This window comes from Epinephelus moara, chromosome 12 (assembly GCF_006386435.1).
Source record: "Epinephelus moara isolate mb chromosome 12, YSFRI_EMoa_1.0, whole genome shotgun sequence".
Taxonomy (NCBI): Eukaryota; Metazoa; Chordata; class Actinopteri; order Perciformes; family Serranidae; genus Epinephelus; species Epinephelus moara.
Genome location: NC_065517.1, coordinates 41,810,749 through 41,833,593, shown reverse-complemented (window position 1 = coordinate 41,833,593; position 22,845 = coordinate 41,810,749). Strand labels below are relative to the sequence as shown.

Genomic DNA, 22,845 nt, shown 5'->3' with positions numbered 1-22,845 from the left:
TTGTTCAACCAATTTTATTTTAAGGATGCCTCAAGTCGTGCTTTAAGGAAAATCTTAACTCAGAACTTAAGAGTAGGCTATATTTCAACCAGTATATAGTTATTAATTTTAGCCTATATATATTATGTCACATTTGTCACTGATCAGAAGTATAAATGCTGCATTTTCTCAGGCTAATAAATGTCTTAAGGGTCTTTTTTAATTCATTCAAGCCGCCTGCTCACATGATCACATGATCACAGCCATTACAGCATTCATGTTCAATGAGTCTACAATGGTAAAAATATGGGTCCCTCAAGAAAAGGGTTGGGAACCACTGCACTAGAGGCTTCATTTCCCTTATCTTAGGGACCTACATGAATGTGGTGTATGGAAAGCCTTGAAAAGCTTTCTTAGTTAAGGTAAAAAATGAACACATTTACTGCACTGAAAGAGATTTTACTTTGGTAAAATGTTTGTTTTGAGCTTGTGACACCTAAGGCCTTTTGTCCAATAGTTAAGGTAACTTTGAGGGATTCCTTAAATATAAGCAATATAAGTCCAAGCTAAGGAGAGACCCTTAAATACCTAAGTGAAGATATAAAGAAAACCTTGAGGAGGAGAATTAAGGGTGTTTTGTGTTTTGTGCAACCCATTTTATTCTAAGGATGCCTCAAGTCGGGCTTTAAGGAAAGTCTTAAGTCAGAACTTATATTTCAACCAATATATATTAATAATGTTCGCCTATATATATTATGTCACAGTTTAAATTCTGATCCCATTTGTCAGTGATCAGAAGTATAAATGCTGCATTTTCTCAGGCTAATAAATGTTTTAAGGGTCTTTTTTAATTCATTCAAGCCGCCTGCTCACATGATCACATGATCACATGATCACAGCCATTACAGCATTCATGTTCAATGACCCGTCACCTAGCAACACATCCAGGTAGTCAGGAGACATGATCAGCAGATATAGTGCGATGATGCAGCTCTGTCCTGCATGAGAACACAAGAGAGACGTCAAAGCTTTGCATCTGTATTCAAATGTACGCACATGCTTCTCAAATCATTCTCCAGTGATGCAGATTTATTCTTCGATGTATTTTATGTCTTGTTTAATAAGAAGAGTCGCTGCAGAATGAGCCCAAACTTTTATAAAACAAATATAAAATGCTGAAATCTCAGAGTGTGATGTAGTAACACACATGCACGCCTCAACGATTCACTCTAAACGCGCACACGCCTCTGACATGATCAGGTACAATAGTGATAATCTGCCCCAGGATGATGTCACTTCCTCTCCCCACACACCGTCCTATAAAAGCGGGTGCTGTTGCGGCGAGGTGTCGGTGAAGAGACCGGAGAGGACGGAGAGGCTGCCGGGTCACCGCTGCCGCTGCTGCCGCTGCTGCTGCGGGAAATTTAGCTCTCCAGAAATACTGAAGGCGACTAAGTTTAGTTCAGGATGCGTCCGTAAATCCACCTTGTGTCTCTGCAAAGGGGTGAAATCACAACCTTCTGATATAAACTGCGCTCATTTTCTATTCCTGGAGAGCTTAATGCGCCTCGTCTCCAAACATGATCGGGAGAGGACTGTTCGTTTTGACCGTACTGTCCAACTGCGGTAAGAAAATGAACTTAAGTGACATCATGATATAGGATAGATAGGCTAGATCCAGGTTGCTGACAGGAAGCTGCATTAGGAGCAGTGGCTGCCGGGGCTCAGCACCAAGGACAGCGACACACACATCTTTTAATTGCGGCGGAAGATGGAGTGAATCACCTGCACCTTTGGCACATTGAGTCCCCTGCTACTGAAACACTCGCTGTGTTTTAGTAACAGGGAGAATAACAGTAGAGCTTCAGGGAATATAAGAATAATGATACTAATGATGGGATGATGCATCTTCTCTTTCTTTCCCTGCAGTTCTGTCATTGCCGGTGACTTCAAGTCAGCTGGAGAATGAAGACGTACAGGTAGATATTTGTCTTTATAAACAGAATTTGCACTTTTATATGCAGCAATATTGCTACTGTAGTTAGTGTGCAAAAACCACAGTAATCCACGTGCAACTCTCTAAAGACAGGCAGTAATGAGAAATACTTAATACAGCCAATTAAACTCACTTCTCTATTGGTGCCAATGTCACTGTGACCTTTTTAAAATGAATTCTGAGCACAACCAAGAGCCTCTACCTCCATGGTTACTATCTCTGGATCCATTTCACATCCCGGTGGAGAGAGAGACAGAGAGAGGGGTATTTTCTAGAACAGGGTTTGCAGAGATAAGATGGGAGATACGGCCGATGTGTGACAGAGGGATCGGAGTTGTGAAATGAGTAACATTCAAAGATCTGGCAGGCGGAAGCGCTTTGAAAAAAAGAGAGAGAAAATATGAGTGAGAAATCATCAGGCATGTGGGATTGGCTTGACATTGAAAGCACAATGGGAGCTGAAATGATTTTGATCTCTCATCTGAGAGTTTCACATCTTTGAATTAGTGGGTGAGTTGGCACAAGAGCAGCACTCAGAGAGAAGCAGATGAATTTGAATCTATAAAGCGGTGTAAATTTATTCCCACATACCAAGTGGAGAAGAACAGCCTTCAGCCTGAGTGTAGTAGCATCTCAGTTTACAGTAGTATCACTTGTGACTCATCAGAGCCTACATTAGAATAATTAACGTCCTTGATGGTGCGATAATGTCGCTGCCATCCAGGAAACTGTGAGAATGTCAGTAATTGTTGCACGGTGTGTGTGTGTGTGTGTGTGTGTGTGTGTGTGTGTGTGTTTGCAGGTGATGAAATGCATTGTGGAGATGTTGGCAGACGTGCTATCAAGGCCCCACCCCATGCCTGTCAGTCAGGAGTGTTTGGTCACACTGAAGACAGGTGAGCCCCGCCCACAGGAGGACACACAGGAGTCAGTCTCACAAATATCTCAATTTTGATCATATTGACATCGTTTCAGGATGACTGTCATATAAAAGAATGTCTATTTTTATCATTACTTGATGTTTAGGGACAGTTTGCACCAGCGCCACTTAACATGTAAAGCCTAATTTAGTCATAATACCTGTCCTTAGATGGACCTCAACAAGAAAATACACTCAAAACACACACCATATGTCCCACTGTGTCACTGAGAACCTTACAAGCTTATTTTATCTTTTTAAAGACACACTGTGCAGGATTTACTAAAAAAACAGTGTATAGACTCATTTATGACTCACTGATGTTCAACTGCAAGTGTGTGGTGGTGTATTTCTCTGCAGACACTCTGCCCTCTGCCTGTACATTCCCTTTCTCCTCTCATTTCACTGTGTTCAGGATGTTCCTGGGCACAGAGTGCAGGTGAGGTTTGGACTTTATAAAAGGTAGCGACCAGGTGTCAGATCATAAGCTGCAGGCAGCCGAGTGAAAGCTCAGGAAAAAAAAGGCATATATAGCAAATCTGAGAGTTGTCTTTCTCTTTAGCTGATGACATCATTTACAAACAGAAGCCAACAGTTCCTTCATATTATACTTTTAAATTAACCAATTTAATGGAATGATCAGAACCTCAGTGTCAGAGTGTTAGAGCAGTGGTTAGATGGTATCAGATAACACTGGCTACGATCTTGAGAGATCTTAAGAGGCTCAGTCACTGTAGATGCTGCTGCACAGCAGCTTAAATGTGGAAAATATCATGAAATACATAAAACATCTTACTGAAATGATTTAAATAAAGTTTCCTTTTTCCAACTTGCCCACCATTTAAACATGTTTCTCAAAATTCAGGTTGAAATGTAGCATAAGAACAGGACTGTACCCGACTCAGGAGTGTGTCAGTTGAATGGGGCGGCAGTAGCTCAGTCCATAGGGACTTGGGTTGGGAACCGGAGGGTCGCCTGTTCAAGTCCCCGTCCGGACCAAAATATGGAGCGTGGACTGGTAGCTGGAGAGGTGCCAGTTCACCTCCTGGGCACTGCCGAGGTGCCCCTGAGCAAGGCACTGAACCCCCCAACCGCTCTGAGCGCCTGTCATGGGCAGCCCACTCTGACATCTCTCCACTTAGTGCATGTATAGGTCCTGTTTGTGCATGTGTGTGTTCGGACCTGTGTGTAATTGACAAACAGAGTGAAAAAATTGAATTTCCCCTCGGGGATTAATAAAGTATATATATAAAAAAAAAAAAAAAAAAAGAATCAGATTTGACTGTTCAATACAAATATTTGATGATTCATTGATTTGTTTTTTGTTTCTTTCGTGTAAAGTTTGAACAGGATCAGTGTGACAGCAGCTTTCACATAATATAGTAAACAAGCTAACTGAGCTAACGATGGGTCAGAAATGTGCAGCATGTTTTGCTGGCACTAGATATCCAACAAAAGCCACAGACTGTGTCGTATTCAGTATCCGTGAGCTGTAAATTCACCACTTCTAAGTCTAAGCAGAAGAGAGACGATAATGTTATCTTGGTGCGCTACAGTGCAGATTCTCTTCTCATCCGGGCCGCTGCATTGTGTCTGCAGCTGTCTGTACCAAAGAGTAGCGTGAAAGTGAAGAGCGCTCAGTCTGTAGCAAAACCTGGGGACCAAAACGTCCGCAGAATTACACTGCACAGCACATGAACTAGCAAAAAAATTAAAAGACTGACTGCTTGACTTGAAGCAATCTCAGTCAACCAACTGGTGACTTGAATCACAGACTCTCAAGGGGCAGCCCTACATTAGAGAACAATATTTTACTTCATAAACCTGTTGATACATTGTCCATTAACTGCTGAATATAACTTACTGTAATGCAACTTAACTTCTGGATGCTCCCAGAGTTGGGAGGGAGATAGCAGAGGGTATAAGGGAGTGCATATTGTGTATTGTGAGTGTACTGGTTTTAGCTAGTGGCAGTTTGAGGAAGGTTCCAGATGGCAGAGACATAATCAGACAGGATGGTGTCTACAGTTTCTTAATGTTCTCAATGTTGAGTACTGTTGAGACCGAGAAAATAAAGTTATATCACAATGACAAGATAACCAATGCTCTGCCAGTTTCTAGTCTCGTGTTACAACATGCATAATAATCAACCTGCTTTATTACCCAGCTCTACCACCGTGTGTTCTTCCATAAAAATAAAAAAAAGTGAGACTTTATCGACTAAAAGATGATGTCACTCTTGGTATTTACATCTTAAATAAACTGCTGAAATACAGTGAGTTTCCTGCATTTTGACCGGCAAGACAGTGTCACAGTTTTAAACTCTAATCTGAGGGAATAATCCAGTGTAATGTTTTTGCACATCTGATCCCAGGCTGTCATTTGTATTGTGAGGCTGTATGACAATGACAATACACATGACAATGACGATTATGTAACATGAATTCAAAATGTATTTCAACCATATTCGTCATCATCACCGTCCTCAAAACCAGGACCAGGACTGAACCAATCAGCCCTCACTGGAGCAGCAGTGCCTCTCTAGGAGAACCAATACATCCTCTCCTTTTTTACCAAGAGCTCGATCAAAAAAAAAAAAAAAAAGGTTAATGGATTGATGTGATGGCTGCTGGGTAAAAAGCCAGCGGGGTCACTAACATGAGTAAAGACGATTCGGTTACATAGCCAGTGTATTACCTTGATGCTGTCCTTCTTGTAAAAAATCAATCACAGCATTACTCACCCAGCGTTTGCTACTGAGAGAGGGAAACTGGACACCGCCGGGGGGATGGAAAGAGAGAGGAGAGGGGGAGGGAAGGGGAGTCAAAGTCATGGAAAGAAAGGGAGGCAAAAAAAAGAAAGATCACAGAGTGATATCAGAGCGCTTGTACAGTAGTTGTCTCTTTTGTGCTTGCGGCGTACAGTATGCAGTGGCGCTTGTGGGTCAGCAGAAAGTCCAGTGCTCACTGCTGCTGCAATTCACTCAGGGAGTCTCTGTGGGCCAAATGATTAATTGTGCTCTTGCGTTGAAAGCAGTAAATTTCAGGGCAATTAACTCTGACGAACCACTGAGGCAAAATTGCTGAGTCCTTTGAAAAAGTGAAAGGGGAAAGACGTATACCTGTTTTACCTCCTGCCTGTTCTTTTCTTTCCTCAGTGAGACGTTTAACCACTCATTTGCCTGCATGTGTGTGTGTTTTACGCAGATGACAGGCTTGTTTCTATCCTTCGCCATCACAACTTCCTGAAGGAGCTGCAGGAGATTGCCGTTCAAGGTGAGTCACAGCTGTCTGTTTTGTCGCTGAGCATGCTTGTTTATGTTTCTAAAGACGAGATGAGTCGCAGACAGAAAGCTTGACTAACTTATTTTTAATTGCAGGTGGTCAGGAGAGAGCTCAGCTGCAGAGAGACGCCGGTGCACCTGAATCAACCACGCAAACTCCTCAGACTGCAGATGTTGCTGGTGAGAAGCTCAGATTCATACATTTACACATTGTTATGCCGTTTAGTTCTTCTCACAGTTCAACAATGTTTCTTCCATTCTGAGGAGTATCTCTAATCAAGATTTTAAAATGCAGCAGCTGTCAGAGTGATGCATTACTTCCATTAGTTCCCATTTTATGTTGTCAGCAAAGCGGAGCTGACAAACAGAGGAGATGTGCTGAGGGGAAATTAAACTCTGCTGATGTTTTTGTGGACAGAGTCAGAACCTATATGAGGTCCATCCACATGACAACACACCTGGCGTCTATGAGTCAGTGCCAGAATCTCTGTAGACGAACAGCAAAACAATCTGTTCAATAAGGTGCACCAACCCTGACCCTCTGTATGCTCTGTGAGCTCTATGAGAACTGCAAACTGATGAAATGATATCAAAAGACTCAAATTAAACAACTTCCAGTGCAACACATTTTATATATGTGTCTCAAACATCTGAGAAAAAGTGTATGAAAAGGTAAACACACAAACAATGCAGCAGAAATAATGCAGTGCTTTAAACTGACCGAATCTGTCTGTGTTATTTAGCTCTTGTCTTATGACACAACAGTATGTATATATGTTTTATGTAAATAAACATGAATCTGATTGTGCTTTTAGTAACTGGCAATATGTATTAAATGTGTATTTGATAATGAGTGCAGCCGGTTTGAACATGCGAAGAGATGTGATGAGATTACAAATGGACAGCTCTGTATCTGCGTGTCTCTCGAGTGACCACTTGTGATCAGATCTCACTGCCCCACTCTATTTGCAAATAAACACCTACGTAGTTTTCATTCGCGAAGGCCAAACGTGTTGTTGTTTTTGACCAGTGGGGGGTTTGTGGTGCTATACACTCCCTGGTGAGAGTGTCAACACTCACACAGTGAAAGGGTTAACTGCTGGCATCACATAGCTTTTAAATCACAGATATTGATGAGTTTAAAGCAACCTTTGAGGTGAAAGTGCCAAAAACTGCAGTTCCTCTAATGGCCACTTGAGGCTGGCTCTAGAAGCGAGTCAATCCTCATAGACCCACATGTTAAGATGCTCGACTTTACAGCAGACAGAAACATGTTTACAGCCTGGTACAAGAACAGTTTTGGTCTCTTTGGTTAATGTCACTCATCATGACAACTGTACAAGGGGTGAATGTTTATATAACTCATCCATTCACATTTAATGAAGGCTTTAAAGTATGCATGATTGAGTGCATGGCTGCTACAGTCTATGCGTCAGATCCAGCCCTCGCTCCTCCACAGCTCCACTCTCATGTCTAATATGGTTACCTCTGGCTCCAATAAAACAAGATGGCTACAGACTAAATGCCAAACTCAAGGCTTTAAAATGGCAGTCCACAAACCACAAATAATGCCACTGTAGCTACGTATGTCCGTTATTGTATACAGTCTATTAAAGACAGAGTCGTGCTGCACTGTTTACTGTTAAGAGAGGCGACAGGGACTTCCTACTGACTATCCCTCAGTACTGCGTTTACTTGCAGGGAGTTGATAAGCAAGGACATCGTCTAAGTCCAGGGCTCGACAGTGCGAGCGTTTCACTCGCATTTGCGACTAAAAATAGGTGTGTGCGAACTGTAAAAAATATTTAGGGGCACATGTGCGCATAAAAAAATCAGCCGAAGCAGCCTATATTTTTGTCAATAAATAAATATGATAATCTAACCGCAAATGTTGGAGGAACTCCAGCAGCCTTCCCTCTTCCCTCTTCCTCGTGTGACACGGTTATGGGCGGTTTTCCAAGCCACTGTCGGCACAATGAATATAAGTCCCACTGTCGGCAGGGTGGAAAAAAGTCCAAGTGTGGCGGAGGAGACGGACCGGGTTAAGCGGCGGACCTCCGGGGAAGCCTGCTCCGTTCTCCCCGCAGTTAGGGACCGTTCGCCACGGTGCCGCTGCTGGGCAGGGTGGAAATAAGTCCTGCAGAGTTTCAGAGGACCTGGAGAATGTTTTAGGATAGTAATAACATTATATAAGATAACCATATTGCAAAGATAATATATATAAGATAATGACATTAAAGACAAAATTAAATTGCAATACTTTTTCAAAACTTGATGATTTTACCTTTCTGTACATTTTGTATACAAATTCATTAAATAATTTTGCTTGTAAATGTCTATTTGCATCACGTTTATTACGGAAAACACATTATTTGATCAATTTACATTGTGCCCCTAAAGTTCTTTGTGCGCTCCTTACTTTTTCAACTTAGGAGCACATGTGCTCCTTGGGGAAAAGTTAGCGTCAAGCCCTTAAGTCGGCAGTTTTCAGTGTTGCCCAGAACACTTTAGCGTTCACACTGCAGGAAGAATGTAGCCGCATGGGGCCTGGACCACCTCTGAAGGTGGTCTGAGTGATTGAATCTCAGGATGCATTGAGGACACTTTGGGTGCATTCACTCCTTTATGTAAGCTGTCCACTTGTAATCCAAGCACCCAGGACGCATGTTAACACCAGAGCCTTTATAGACCCATTCTGACCTACTGTATGCGTCTAATCAAGGATGTATCCGAAATGTTTTCCATGAATTCAGCTTCATATTATTAGACACAGTATTCATCAAAATGGCATATTACGTATCAGTGTCACAAATATCTGAGCCAGAAGTTTAAGGGATGAACAGAAAAAGAGTTTAAGAAAATGTTTGTAATGGACTGAATTTGTGTGCATTATTGATCTTGGTATATTGTTTTATAACTGTACCTGCAATATTATTATATTAGACTGTGATACATTCAGTTTTTATTATGTATAACTTTGACTACTTGTCATGCTAATGAAGGATGGTCAGAGTCAGATTATTGCCACTAATTTACATAATGTCAAATAGCTTTATTACGATACAATACGATACGATTCGATATAAACGATACAGTTTATTGTCCCCATAGGGAAATTTGTCTTAGACTCAGGAGCTGCACAAGTATTGCTGCCTTACAATAATAACCGAGTCCAGAGCTATCAGAGCGGCACCACCGAGAGGAAGGATTAGTTATTTCCAGTGCTGATGACGTCCTTGATTAATTGTTCAGTCTAAAAATATCAGAAAAAAAATGACTTAAATTCATATCAGTTAGTTGAATAATCAGCTAAATGTTTCAGTGTCAATATTAGCTCCACCCTTGTTGAATTCTGAAGTGACAAAACCAGAAAAATAAGGCTCATGTCTTTATGAGGCTGCGGTGAGAAAATTACACAATTAGGCGTCACATGATGCACAGTTGTATTATTGTCACGTAGAATCTGACATAGTGACCCACTCTGTTAGGCGAAAGCTCACAAATATGACACTTAGGACACAAAATGACCCCGGCAATAAACTGCTGGGCTTTTGTGTAAGCACTTACAACATCAGCGGAAAATCAATGTCCTCTAGTAAATTAAATCCCCACCCCTCCCTGTTTCAGATCGATCCATGTTGGAGGCTTTAGGAGGCCCAGGTGAACGATCCATCCTGTCCCAGAAGAGGAGGACAGGAAATGGAGACAGAGAGGAAGAAAAGCATGTGAGCCTTGGAGACAGAGAGTCACAGGAGGACAGTGACATCGTTGAAGAGGTGCAAGTGAAGAGGGAAGATGACGAGGGCCCGCGAAGTCACATCTCTGAGGCTGCGGATGAGTGGAGTGAGGGCAGGGCTGAAAAGAGAGAGGAAGAAGAGGAAGAGTATGGACAGAAGAGAGCAAATTCAGGGGAGGAAAACATGATCAAGGATAAGAAAGGCAAGTAGATATCTTTTTTCTTCATGTATGCCTCACTCATTGTTTTAATTTGTCTTAATTACAATTATAAAAAGCGCATAAATAGAAACAAAACAATAAGGTGATAGGAAACAAATTCATATTCAGATCACGGATGTATTAAGAGACGTGGGCCCAGTGGCATCATGGATGGACTCGAGAGTTGTAATTCCCCTGTTTAACGGCTACAAAACTTGGCTTCAAAGCCTGACACACTTCCTGGGGGCCTGATTCAGATTTAAAGGGGGTAAGATAGGGAAAGACGTCCCCACACTTTAAATCTCCTGACCAAAAGAAGGCGTTAAATCTTCTCCCAACAAGTATTGAAAGCTATGCTCCAGTGAATTGTGCCATCTCATCAGGACTGCTGCATTATTGAGATTTATTCCACCAGAACCATTTTAGGGAAACTATAATTCTTTGTCACTTTTTTGTCACTGGATAATAGTGTTCTATGACTTTATATAATTAAAGTTGTTCAGAAAAAGCTTTAATATATGTATGATGGTGGGGTTTGTGCAGTGAGTCATTCAACTGTTAAGATTATTTTTCCTCGAAACTGAAAATATAAAGTTTGACCCTTGAGGCAAGACGCCCACTCATAAAGGGGGCAAAAAACAGTCCATGTTAAAACCCCAGGGGCATCCTGCCTCAAAATATAATTTAGTTAGATTGTCTATAGTCATATGTGCCCTTATATAGTAGGCCAAATATCTATAATGGATTTATAATAATACCTTGATACAGGACGCCAGGCACATGTGCGCCAAAAGAAGTGTCTATTTTCTAGGTGTACTTCCATGGTATGTGGCATATTTATACAGTGGTATTTAAACAGTCTGTGTATGCAGCCCAATCAATATGCGCTTTAGTGTTTCTCCCACTCCCTCCATTGGTAAAAAATTCATAGTCGAAAGAGTCATAATTGACCTTATGTGCCTGTCAACAGTTTTACAGATGTCTCTTTTGTAATGGTCGTCTATGGGGAAATGCCACTGAGAAAAATTGTCTGCAAGGCTGAGCTACGCTCCTTGGGGCCACATATCTATATACAGTAGTAGTATAGCATTGTGGTTTCAACAGCTTACTAGCATTATTAGCTAGCTAGCAATCATTAGCATTGCTGATATTTTCAGCAAGTTTGATGTAGGAAGACATTCTGAAAGAAAAACGATTAGCCTGAAGGAAAGGCTGCAAGGCTTCTAGATAATATATGTTACATATATATATAGCAGTAGTACAGTATTGTATGTTTAGCAAATTGTTAGCATTATTAGTTAGTTGGCCTTTAAACATTAGCATTTTTATCAAGCTTGTTGGAGGAAGACATCTTGAAATAAAAAGGATTCGCCTGAAGCAGGCTTGTTGGAGGAAGACATCTTGAAATAAAAAGGATTCGCCTGAAGCAGGGGTGTCAAACTCATTTTCACCAAGGGCCACATCAGCATAATGGCTGCCCTCAAAGGGNCAAGCTTGTTGGAGGAAGACATCTTGAAATAAAAAGGATTCGCCTGAAGCAGGGGTGTCAAACTCATTTTACCAAGGGCCACATCAGCATAATGGCTGCCCTCAAAGGGCCAGATGTAACTTATAAATGTAACTAAATGTAACCAAATGTAATGTAAAATAAATGTAACTACTCCTTAATGTTAAATAACTCTGAATTTATTACTTATTCAAGTTACAAATATTACAGTTGCATAGAAAAACATATGTTTGCTTGTTGCTCTGTTATAACATAAATCCTTTTAATTTGTCAGGTTATGAAACCCACATAACTCCATCAATCAAGGATCAAACTATCCAAGTGAATAAACTTTATTCACTTGGATAGTTTGATCCTTGATTGAACACAAAAGACATACCGGCCTTTCTCCTTGAAGCACAAACATGTATTCGCCTTCCCATCTTTCTTGAAACAGCCTTCCATCTGCATCAACTTTTCTCTTCCTGGACATTTTGGGATCATTATTTGTATTTCTCAATTCCACTTGTTGGATAAATCGCATTGATGTGGAAACACTGCCGTCTAGTGGCGGGAAGCCATCACTTCGCGGGTAATATAATCGACATGCATTGTGGGAAATGTAGTTTTTGGTCAAATCAGGCTTTTGACCTATTTATTTTTAGACAATCAGACCTTTTAAGCTCTCGCGGGCCACATAAAATGACGTGGCGGGCCACATTTGGCCCGCGGGCCTTGAGTTTGACACATATGGCCTGAAGGAAAGGCCACAAAGCTTCTATATATTACATATATGGCAGTAGCATAGTAGGCTATTGTAGTTTTAGCAAATTGTTAGCATTATTAGCTAGTTAGCCTTTAATCATCAACATTGCTAGCTATCAAGAAGTAGCCAAATTTTTTATTAAGCTTGATGAAGGAAGACATCCTGAAACAAAAATGATTAGCCTGAAGGAAAAGCTACAAGGCCTCTAGATATATTACATATCTATAGCAGTAGTATAGTATTGTAGTTTTAATAAATTGTTAGCATTATTAGCTAGTTAGCCTTTAATCATTAGCATTGCTAGCTATCAAGAAGTAGCCAAAATTTTTAGCAAGCTTGATGAGGGAAACCATCCTGAAACAAAAAGGAGTAACTTGAAGGAAAGGCCACAAGACTTCTGGATAATCTGTTATTAGGTTAGGGTTTGGATTTTCCATTCGATTTAGTTAGTTCGTTAGTTTTGAGCTCCATTATTTAGGCAAGATGCCCCTTTACAAGATTTTCATTTCTGTGCTATTACAGAACAAATGGCTACTCTACCAGTTTATTTGGTATTGTTGGTTTACGCATCATAAACCTGCACATGCTAAACTTATATCAAAATATTTTTTAATTTGACAGTAAATTGACCTTTTTCTTGAGGCGGGGCCTCTTTCAACATCTTACCCTATGCTATGTCAGTTTCTGTTTATCAACACGCTCGCCAGATAAACTAAAAGGAAAGCCAAACCCAAATTCACTCTCATTGGCGTTTGGCTGACCTCACTTTAGTGCTGTGGGGATACACGGCCTTAAAAATCCTTAACACAGAAAATAGGCAGAAAATAAGAAAATCCAGGCAGAGGGCAGAGTCTCTGCAGATAAATACAGCACCACACACTTCTAGTGGGACATAAGTAAAGATTGAGAGGGATTACTCTGTATACATTGTTGTTTAGGAAAATCCTGCATGACATAACAACATTTTAGAAAATTAAAATGTGGATTAATTTTGAGCAAAGGCAAATAGCAGAATCTTAAGGCAGGGAGAGTGCAATGCTTAGCAAATGAAACCGCTTGCCACCACAGGACCAGTTGATTGATGGAAGTGCTTCCATCTACATGATGAAATCAGCCCCCCGACAGGGGAGCAGGGCCAACATGGCTGGCATACTGACAGCACAGCAACACAAATGATTAAAAGTCTCAATGTCCCAGAATTCAAATGAGCTTGTGTGCACGGTTACAGCTGGAATCATTCAGCGTTATCTCTACCCTTAGATCAAGGCTGCAATCAAGATTTAGATTGGTCTGTCTCTACTTTTCAGCAGATTAACAGAGAAATAATTTTCTGCAGTAAAATGGCAAAGTACAATGAAATACCTATTGTATAAAAGCGAGCCTCTGCCAAGTCATCTGATTGCTCCAGCCATGCTGTTAATTCCCATAAAGCACAGCTAGCAGCACAGCGGCCAGAGCTGCCAGCTGGCAAGAAATATTTCATTACAAGAAGTGGAATCTTGCTGATGGTGGAGATTATTCTGACGGTGGTCTGGTAGAGGTGTTTCAATTTAAAAAAAACAGGAAAAATCTCATTCTTGACTCACTCTCTTCACACTCTTTTTTATATTCCCAGGTGCTGGATCTGAACCCAGACACAAATCAAAAGCAAAGAAGTTTGATAAAGAAGATGAAGTGGGGAAAGACAAGAGATCTCCATTTTTCTCACATAGGCCTAAAGAACAGGTGGACGAGATGGAAGAGGAGGAAGAGGAGGAAGAGGATGAAGGAGAGCTGAAGAGAGAGAGTAGGGAGGGCCTACAGCGTTGGACCAAGAGGGGCAAGGCGTTGCCACTAAAGAGAAAAGCAGCGCAGCAGCTCAAGAGACAGCATGAAGTGCCACATCATTCAAAAGAAGACACAGAGGAAGAGGAGGAGAAGAGGAAGAGAGGCATGCAGAGGAGTCCGGAGGAGAAGGAGCTGCAGATGATCGCAAGGAGGGGACCTGAGGAAGAAGGGAGCGGCAGCCGGAAGTCAGAGGTGTGATGCCAATCCCTTCTCCCGATAAGTGTTTATCAAGCCATGTGAGGTTGTATCATTTAGGAAAGACATGATAATCATCCTGTTGAACTAACAGCCTTTATCATGGTTCTCCAACTGTCTTCATCATTTTAAAACCAAAACACAGCAGATGTTGAGCATGACAATTTTCACTCCTGCCTCCTATTAAGAGGCAAAAAATGTTTGCCGCTACTATTTTTTAAAGTTATATAAGAGAGGTAGGGTAGGAGTCCGGCGTAAGCACCATTACTACTCTTGAAATCTATTTTTGTTATAGGCTACTATGTTGGAGCAGAGTTTACAGAACGAGTGTTAAGATGACAAAGCTGCAACATTTAAATCCATCCCATAAAAATGTGGGCTGCTCTAACTGCAAATTAAGGAGCCCCAACAGTGAATTGAATATTAGGCCAACAGAAGAACATCTTCTCAGTTATATAACGTTTCTTTGGGTATAGCAAACAGTGTTGCAAACTTGGTGACTTTCTCGCTGGATTTAACGACTTTTCAGACCCTCTTTGTGGCTGTGTTTTTGAAAAGCAGCTAGCGACAAATTTAGCGAGTTAAAGTTGTCAACACTCATGGCACATTCTTAGCTTCTGAGAAAACATTTGGGGCTGGAGCCCCAGAAGCCACCCCCCCGCTTCGCACCTGTATGTAGCATCCAGTTAGCCTAGCTTATCATAAGGACAGGAAATGGGGAAAAAGCTAGATCTTAACAAGAGTAACAAAATCCATGTACCATCACTTCTTAAGCTCACTTATAAACATTTTATGTCTTGTTTTGCAGTGTGCAGGGGCAATAAATAGTCACATAACCTGCTGTAAAACTATAACTTGTCTTTACAATTCAGAGTTTGCACAGATTGAACAAGCTATATATAATATGTTAATTTGTGACCTTTAGTGGTGCTAGTTCACAGCCAAACTTTGTAATACCCACGCCCACATGGCTCATGCTGGGGCCACCTGAGTACAAAGTGGGTATGGGTTCAAAATGGACATCTTATCTGGAGCCCACTTGGGTAAACCCACCCATGTGGGCAAATGTCATGGGGCCTATGTAGAACCCGTGGACAGTCCCATATAGGGCCCATTTTTCAGACCATTTACTATCCACATGGGCCCCACATACAAATTTTGGCTGGATAGGTGGGATTAAGGCTAAATATAGGCTAGCTATTTCCCCGTTTCCATTCTTTAAAGTAAGCTAAGCTAACCAGCTGCTTCATAGTCAGCGTATATAGATTAAGTGGTATCTTATCTTTTCCTCTAACTTAAATCAACAAAGCAAATACTCAACTATTCCTTTAAATAAAGCATTAGTGTAGTTTATTTTCTACTTAACAAGACTACTACTACTCGTAGTGCTGAGCTGCCTGGTTTGCTAGGGCAAGCCAGCCTGTTCTTATTCTCAACTCAAATGTTGGCGTCATACACTAAGACAAAAAGGCACCTTTTGCTGCAGTATGATAAGTCGTCGAAGCTGCGTCTGTTTATAATGTCGCTGGACGGCATCAGTTTAAAATGCTGCCCGTAGCAATGTAATATAAGAAGCTGGAAAGTCCCTAACGGCCCGACTGGAAGGGAGGTGGATGTGTCCAACAAACCCCGGACTTTCACCGGGAGCCCACTGTTGGCTTTCGGTGTAGTGTTGAGCCAAACTATAATGTTGTTTTTTGGGTTTTTTTTACCTATCCATGTGCTCTTGTTGTACAAGGCACTTAACATAATACAAGGTGTTTACGGACATTGTACATTTATTTTGAAAAAGACACATTTCTTGTGAAAATGGAAGTGTATTTTGAAAAGACACAATGAAGTGTAAATAGATACTGTGTCCCACAAATTCAAAACTAGACATAGAAGGATACCTAGCACGTCACAGGCCTGAGTAGATGTGAACGTCCATTGACAAAGCAGCAATATTTAACGAGATGGGAAGAGAACGTGCTGGTGAAGCCCAAAATCTCATTAGGTTTCTGTGTCTTATAATAAAATAAGTGAAGAAACAGAGTCCTTCCCACAGTTTGAATCCTAAAGCAACATAATGGTGCAGCTGCTGTTTGGCAGCATGCTGGAATGAAGCTATTTAGCCTGTGCTCGCCTTGATGGCCTCAAACTGTTACATATTTGTTTTAACAGTGAGGCTAAAAGAGGCAATTCTGCTCATGATGTGTCCTTGCTAACAGCCGAACATGAATGCATGGAAGCTGCTTGTGTCCAGATATTTTTAGAGCTCATATATATCTGTGTGATTGTTTGCACTCAGTATCTTTTTCCCACTTGCTGTCTTCTCATTATATCTGCAGGAGCCAGAGATTGAAAGCCTGGCAGCCATCGAGTCGGAGCTTGAAAACGTTGCCCAGAAACTCCACGAGATGCGGCGAGGCTGAAGAGAGAGAGAGAGAGAGAGAGAGAGAGAGAAATAAAGAGAGAGAGAGAGAGAGAGAGAGAGAAAGAAATAGAGAGAGAGAGAGATTGGTAAAAAAAAAAAAAAATGTTGACACCGCAACCTCCTCTGCCTCCTCGTCCTCCTCCGCTTTACCACCTGCCTGGTCTCCACAGTTAGAGTGTCTGAATATGTGACAAGATTTTATCTTTCGCTATTTTTCCGGAGGATGCCCACTTGCGCCAGACTGCTGCAGCCTCCCCTGTGACATCCTGTCCCTCACATAGATTAGCAAAGAGTAGATGCACACAGCAGCTAGACACGCATACTAAAAACACACAGTTCTGTGCATTCACACACATGCATATAATATTCAGAACTCTCTCTGTCAGTGAAGGTCGACAGCTTGTTTTCCTTCATTCTCTCTGACAATCATCTTTCTCTTTCTGCAAGACGCCTGCTTTTCACATCATTTAACACACTGATTTGAGTGAAAGGTTGACGGAGACGCAGGTAAACACACACCAACGAGGTGAGGATGTACAGTAACGGCATGTATACATGTACAAAGCTCTTTCTGGGATGCTTACTTACTTATGGAGAAGCAGATAAAGATGCCGTAGATGCTTACTTATTATAGATAGTTGATTCTAATCAAGCCAAGGCAATAAGTGAACATTTTTAGCAGATTAATGAACTGTAATAATTTCTGTAAGAAAACCAATAAATTGAATAGTTTAAGTGGAAATCTCTGTTTTTGGTAAATCATTTTAATGCCTCTAAAATCTAATGGTTATTTGCATAAGAGAATTAATGCAATAAACTCAGCGTACTAACAAATTTACAACTGTGTAGGCATCTTAATGGACTGTTTAACTGCTGCGATTAATGGCTCTTGCATCACTTCCATCACAATACAAGTACAAATTGTAAAGACAAGTTAATTACCAGAGTGCAGATTCATTCAGTACTGTGTAACATATTCAGATACTGTTTATATTTTTACTCAAATAGCCCGTACTGAACACTGTAAAATGACATCGATTCACATTGTAGTCTGGAGTCTGCACTTGTGTTTGTGGGCGCAGAAGCTGAGAATATGAATCATCACTCTGACACACAAGCTGTTCATACAGCACATTCAAGACAACGACATTTTAACCCTTAGTTTTGGCATCAGCGCTGCATTATTCATCTGTTGCTACTATTAAGAAGAAAAGAGTCAGTGTAGTGAATCATACAGTGCGGTATTAACAGGATTTGTATTTGGACTGTTGAGCAGGAGTTAAAAAAATAATGGATTGGAAGGAAGTGAGAAAAGAACGTGGGCAGAGGAGAAACTGAAAATGCAAAAAAAAAAGTTCTGTTTCCTGTGGCAGCTTCAATAAACAGAGCTGCTAGACACATCTGAAAACTGAAACTGTTAAGAGGATCTGTGTCTATGTACAGTTTGTACTCTCCAGCACCAATATATGCAAATACAAAGTCTTCAAGGGTTAGATCGGATCTTTTGAAGTGGGGTTACATGAGGTACTTATCCATAGTCAGTGTGTTGCCTACAGTAGATGTCAGTCGACACGCCCCCAGTGTAGTGAAGCAGGCAGGAGTCTGACACACAAGCTAAGCAATGTACTGAAGGGCTGAGCAACAAAATGTATTTTAGCCACTCAAAATAAACAACATCAGTTAAAGTGTGCACTATATTTAGATTATTTTCACTGCTTTACCTTGCCGTCAGATAGCAACTTCCAACAGGGAATTGAAGCCATTATATCACTCTCCTCAAAGCCAGACGCCATTGAAAAAAACAGTAATTTAACATGGTTGAACACAGGAGCTGCTGGTCTACTGCTGCCTCCATCAGTTAAACTGTTTGTGTTATTGTGTGACTTTGACATTTTATAGGGTTAGTTCAGATTCACCAAGGTCACACACTAACTCAAACTATTTAAACTGATGGAGGAAGTGGACCAGCAGCTCCTGTGTTCAGCGATTTTAAATTACGGTTTTTCTCAGTGCAATCTGGCTTTGACAAGAGCGTAGATGGGGAACTGAAGCTGTTGACAGCTTCCCCGTCAGAAAGGGTTGTCTGAAGAGAAGGTGAAGTGGTGAAAACGCTCTCAACATCGTGTACACTTAAACTGTTGTAGAATTCTTTTAAGTGGAACATTTTTAGGTGGCTAATACTGAGCATAGCGTTAGCAATGTCAAGCTCAGCTACATCAGCTGATCTCAAACAGTCCAATCAACTGACGGAGCAGCTGGTTGATGGAAGGGAGTCAGCTGATAGATCACATGATTCCTTTCTATGCAACCGAATCTCATTCAGAGCACCCTATTTAAACTACTTTAAACCTCCTGTTGCTGCTTCCTCTGCAAGCTGCTTTGCAACATGCCTCCACCCCAGCTCCTCCTTTTCGTGCTGTCATTTCTGTTTGTCATTGATGCTGCTCTGTTCTGTTCCCGGGGGTCTTTGCTGCTGCTCTCCCTGCCTTAGGCTTTCCATGTAGATGCATGGAAGGGCAGGGAGATGTGCTCTCTCTGCCTCAGGCTTTCCTCGTAAGCGCCTGGAAGGGCAGAGAGACGTGCTCTTTCTGTTTAGGCCCGAGGAAAGTTTTCTTTTACTAAAGTGTTCCTGACTGAAATACATTTTAGTTGCTGCAACTCATCCACAGCAGTACATTGCTTATAGCTTCTCTGTCAACATTCCTGCCACTTCTCCAAACTGGGGGGCCAACAGACATCTGTATGTAATACAGTGACTGAGAATACGGATGTTCCTCAACCCCACTTCAAAAACTGTGAACTATCCCTTTAAAAAGCCTGAACACAAAGAGGAACGCATAATAAGCGAAGAATTGCTAAAAATTTCAGGTGGTTTTGAACGACAAAATCATTAACAAATTTAACACGCTATAGAAATGGTGGAATTATAATTTTAAGTTGACAAAGAAAAAGAAGAGCCAGGTTTGACTTTATAGTTAACCCCTGAACAACTGAACACAACAGCCACTGATGTCACGTCAGTGCTGTGTCCTGACTGTAACCACACAGTCTGTACAGAAGACAACACTTGTCAGACATATTATATTAAGAACTTTATGCAGCAAAGCATTGTACTGATTGAGCACTTTTTTAATACTGTTGCTAAGGAAGATTTATTTTAGGCTGTGAAGCTGAACATGTTCATAACGAACAAAATTAAAAGGGCACCAGATGGCGACATTAGACTGACTCAGTCCTCTTTGCCAAAGGTGAGTGCTGTCAGCAAAGGGAGATTTGAAATGCAACAGTAGTCAGGTTGGCACATTTCTTTTTTGTTCTCTGGAACCAAGGTTTATTTATAACATGGAAGCCCTTTTCTGTCAGCGTGAGGAATAAAAAGATCCTGTAAGTCATCACAATAAGAAACTGTCCAAAACAATGAGGAACTTTCTTGAAATAATGACTTACTTGTCTCCAAATCATGGTTTAGTATCTCATTATTTTGAGATACTAACTTAGTATTTTGAGAAAGTTTTTCACTCCAGTTACTTACAGGATTTTTTTTTTCAACAAACAGGTGGAAATGGGTTTCATTATTTATTCCATCTGTCTTATGTAAGAGAAAAATGCTTTGCAATAATGCATAAACAATACATTTAAGATTTCCTGCTAGAGTTCAGCTAACTAGATGAATAGGGAGCAGTTAAGTAAACAGCCACCAGTTCTGTGCATTATTCATGTTGTTTGCTGTATAAGAGCTCATACATATTTTAAACCTCTTTGTTTACTGAAGGAGGCTTTACAGTAAATGATGTTACATAATCTTAAGCAGGAAGTGGAGGAACAAACCAACATATGTTATTTGTGCGGTGGGATTAAAACTGTATTGAATCTTTAGGGGAGACAGGGTATGGTTGTAACACTTTTTGTCTCAGCACCTCTGAACTTCTGTGTTAGAGCTCTCAAATTTAAGTACCCTTAATATACATCTACTACATATTGCAAAGTTTCTAACTTCTCAGTTATGTCACAGAATTCATACACTGATGTCAAATACAAGGAATTCCATTCATGGATGGATAACTGGACGGCCCTGCAAGGCACATGCCAGAGGGCTCAAAGAGTCAGGGGTCCAACTGGCCTTCACCTGCAAATGTCACTCAAAATACCATGAGCATGTGAAGAAGAGACTCTAATCCAATCCAATCCAACTTTATTTATAAAGCGCTTTAAAACAACCACTGAGGTCCCAAAGTGCTGTACAGAGAAAATAAGAAGCACTATAAAATACACAATAGGTTGAAATACACAGTTTGCACAATTAGAAAATAGAAAATGTAAAAAAAAAAACAACAACAACATAAAAACAACATCTTACACAGTGTTAAAAGCCAGGGGAAACAGGTGGGTTTAAAGAAGATTTTTAAAAACAGGCAGTGAGGATGCCTGCCTGATGTGCAGTGGCAGATCGTTCCATAGTTTGGGAGCTGCCACAGCGAATGCACGATCTCCTCTGTGCTTGAGCCTGGTTTTAGGCACTGTCAGGAGCAGCTGGTTAGCTGACCTGAGGGAACGGGTAGACATAAAAGGCTGTAGCAACTCAGAGAGGCAGGGTGGGGTAAGGCCGTTAAGAGCTTTAAAAGCAAATGAAATCATTTTAAAATGGATCCTAAAATGAACTGGCAGCCAATGAAGTGATGCTAAAATTGGTGTAATGTGCTCATGCTTGCGTGTACCAGTTAAAAGTCGTGCAGCAGCATTTTGTACCAGCTGCAGACGAGCAATGGAGGACCCATTAACCCCCACACATATAGTGACCACAGAAAGATGCAAATAAACTGCAAAGAGACACAGAAGAACTAGAAAAAGGGTCAAAACTAGCACAAAGATTGAAAATTAAGTCAAAGCGACATAAAACCACAAAAGGATGCATAATGCCTACAAAGAAATGCAAAACCATCACAATGTCTATGTGCTATGTCCCTGTGTAGGAGAGGTGGTGGGGCCTTTTGCATATCTGTGCCCTCAGGCTCATTGTCTCATAACCGCCAATGGTTCCATTGTCTCAACCTGGGGTACAGTGGCATGCAAATGTTTGGGCACCCCTGGTCAAAATTTCATTTACTGTGAGTTGTTGAGTAAGCAGACAATGACCTGATATCCAAAAGGCATGAAGTTAAAGATGAAACATTTCTTCAGTATTTTCAACAATATTTATTAAAGGTGTGGTTTTATGGGAATATGGGGCCAGATTGTCTCGCCTTTTAACTGGCAGTGGAGGTAGTGACAGCGCTAAATTAGTCTCTACATACAGACTCTACATTCAGTGAGTGTAGAGTCTGTAGGCAAACCCCGGAGATCTTGCCTCCAGAAGAAGAGCGGAAGAGCCCTGGTTTCCTTTTGTAGGCTGTTTGTAGTCCGCATGATATTGACCAATCACGTTTGAGCCGGCTGCAGTTGTTGCCAGGTTAAACGGTCCGTGCGGTGAACTAACGAGGTGGAACATAATTGGTGTCACTGCAAACTCTGAATCGTTGGAAACGGAAATTCGCCTCCTCAAACCGGAATGCCAAAACATCGGGGGTCTGCCCCCAGAGGCTGTATCGCCGTCTGCCGGAAGTCAGACGCCGAATACAGCCGATGGGTTCCAAGAATGACGCTAAATCAACGTCTATGTAAAAGGGACAGTCGGCAAGACGGGATCATGAACGGGAAGGGTGTGACGTTTTGTTGACCCGTTTATGTGCAACCCACAGCCAGTACATTTAAAAAGCAGATAGCAGCAGTTAGCAGCTAACTCAAAATGGAGAACAGTAACCGAAAGTGTCTGCAAATTGGGAAAACAATGATGATAATGTTGGTGAGTTTCATGCCCTCTGAGTGGAGGAAGAGATCAGCCGTCATTTAGCAGAGAGGGCAAAAGATTTGTTATTCGTTATTCCAATGTTACACTGCGCTGTCAACGATGCTGTTGTGTTTCACATCACAGCCATCACGCCTCTTTTGCAATCAAAATCACACACTGGAGCAGCCACGACTTGACCGTGTGGTTGATTTTGTGTA

The 22,845-nt window shown here is 41.2% G+C and overlaps 2 protein-coding genes across 3 annotated transcripts in view; one reads left to right on the top strand and one right to left on the bottom strand.

The window, feature by feature from the left end:
* LOC126398287 (zinc finger protein DPF3) overlaps positions 1–22,845 on the bottom strand; it is a 423,217-nt gene that overhangs the window by 285,312 nt on the left and 115,060 nt on the right. The window lies entirely within an intron of this gene.
* Positions 1,311–17,545, top strand: chga (chromogranin A). Its single transcript, XM_050057501.1, has 8 exons — positions 1,311–1,605; positions 1,909–1,958; positions 2,778–2,871; positions 6,101–6,169; positions 6,274–6,357; positions 9,805–10,116; positions 13,981–14,384; positions 16,718–17,545. The coding sequence occupies exons 1-8, from the start codon at positions 1,560–1,562 to the stop codon at positions 16,799–16,801; spliced, it is 1,143 nt and encodes a 380-aa protein (XP_049913458.1). The 5' UTR covers positions 1,311–1,559; the 3' UTR covers positions 16,802–17,545.

Bases quoted from the DNA above. Each gene is read 5' to 3' on its own strand.
- chga (XM_050057501.1), top strand. From the start codon at position 1,560: ATGATCGGGAGAGGACTGTTCGTTTTGACCGTACTGTCCAACTGCG. The intron at 6,170-6,273 runs GTGAGTCACAGC...TTTTAATTGCAG, and splicing joins GCAGGAGATTGCCGTTCAAG to GTGGTCAGGAGAGAGCTCAG. The intron at 10,117-13,980 runs GCAAGTAGATAT...TTATATTCCCAG, and splicing joins CATGATCAAGGATAAGAAAG to GTGCTGGATCTGAACCCAGA.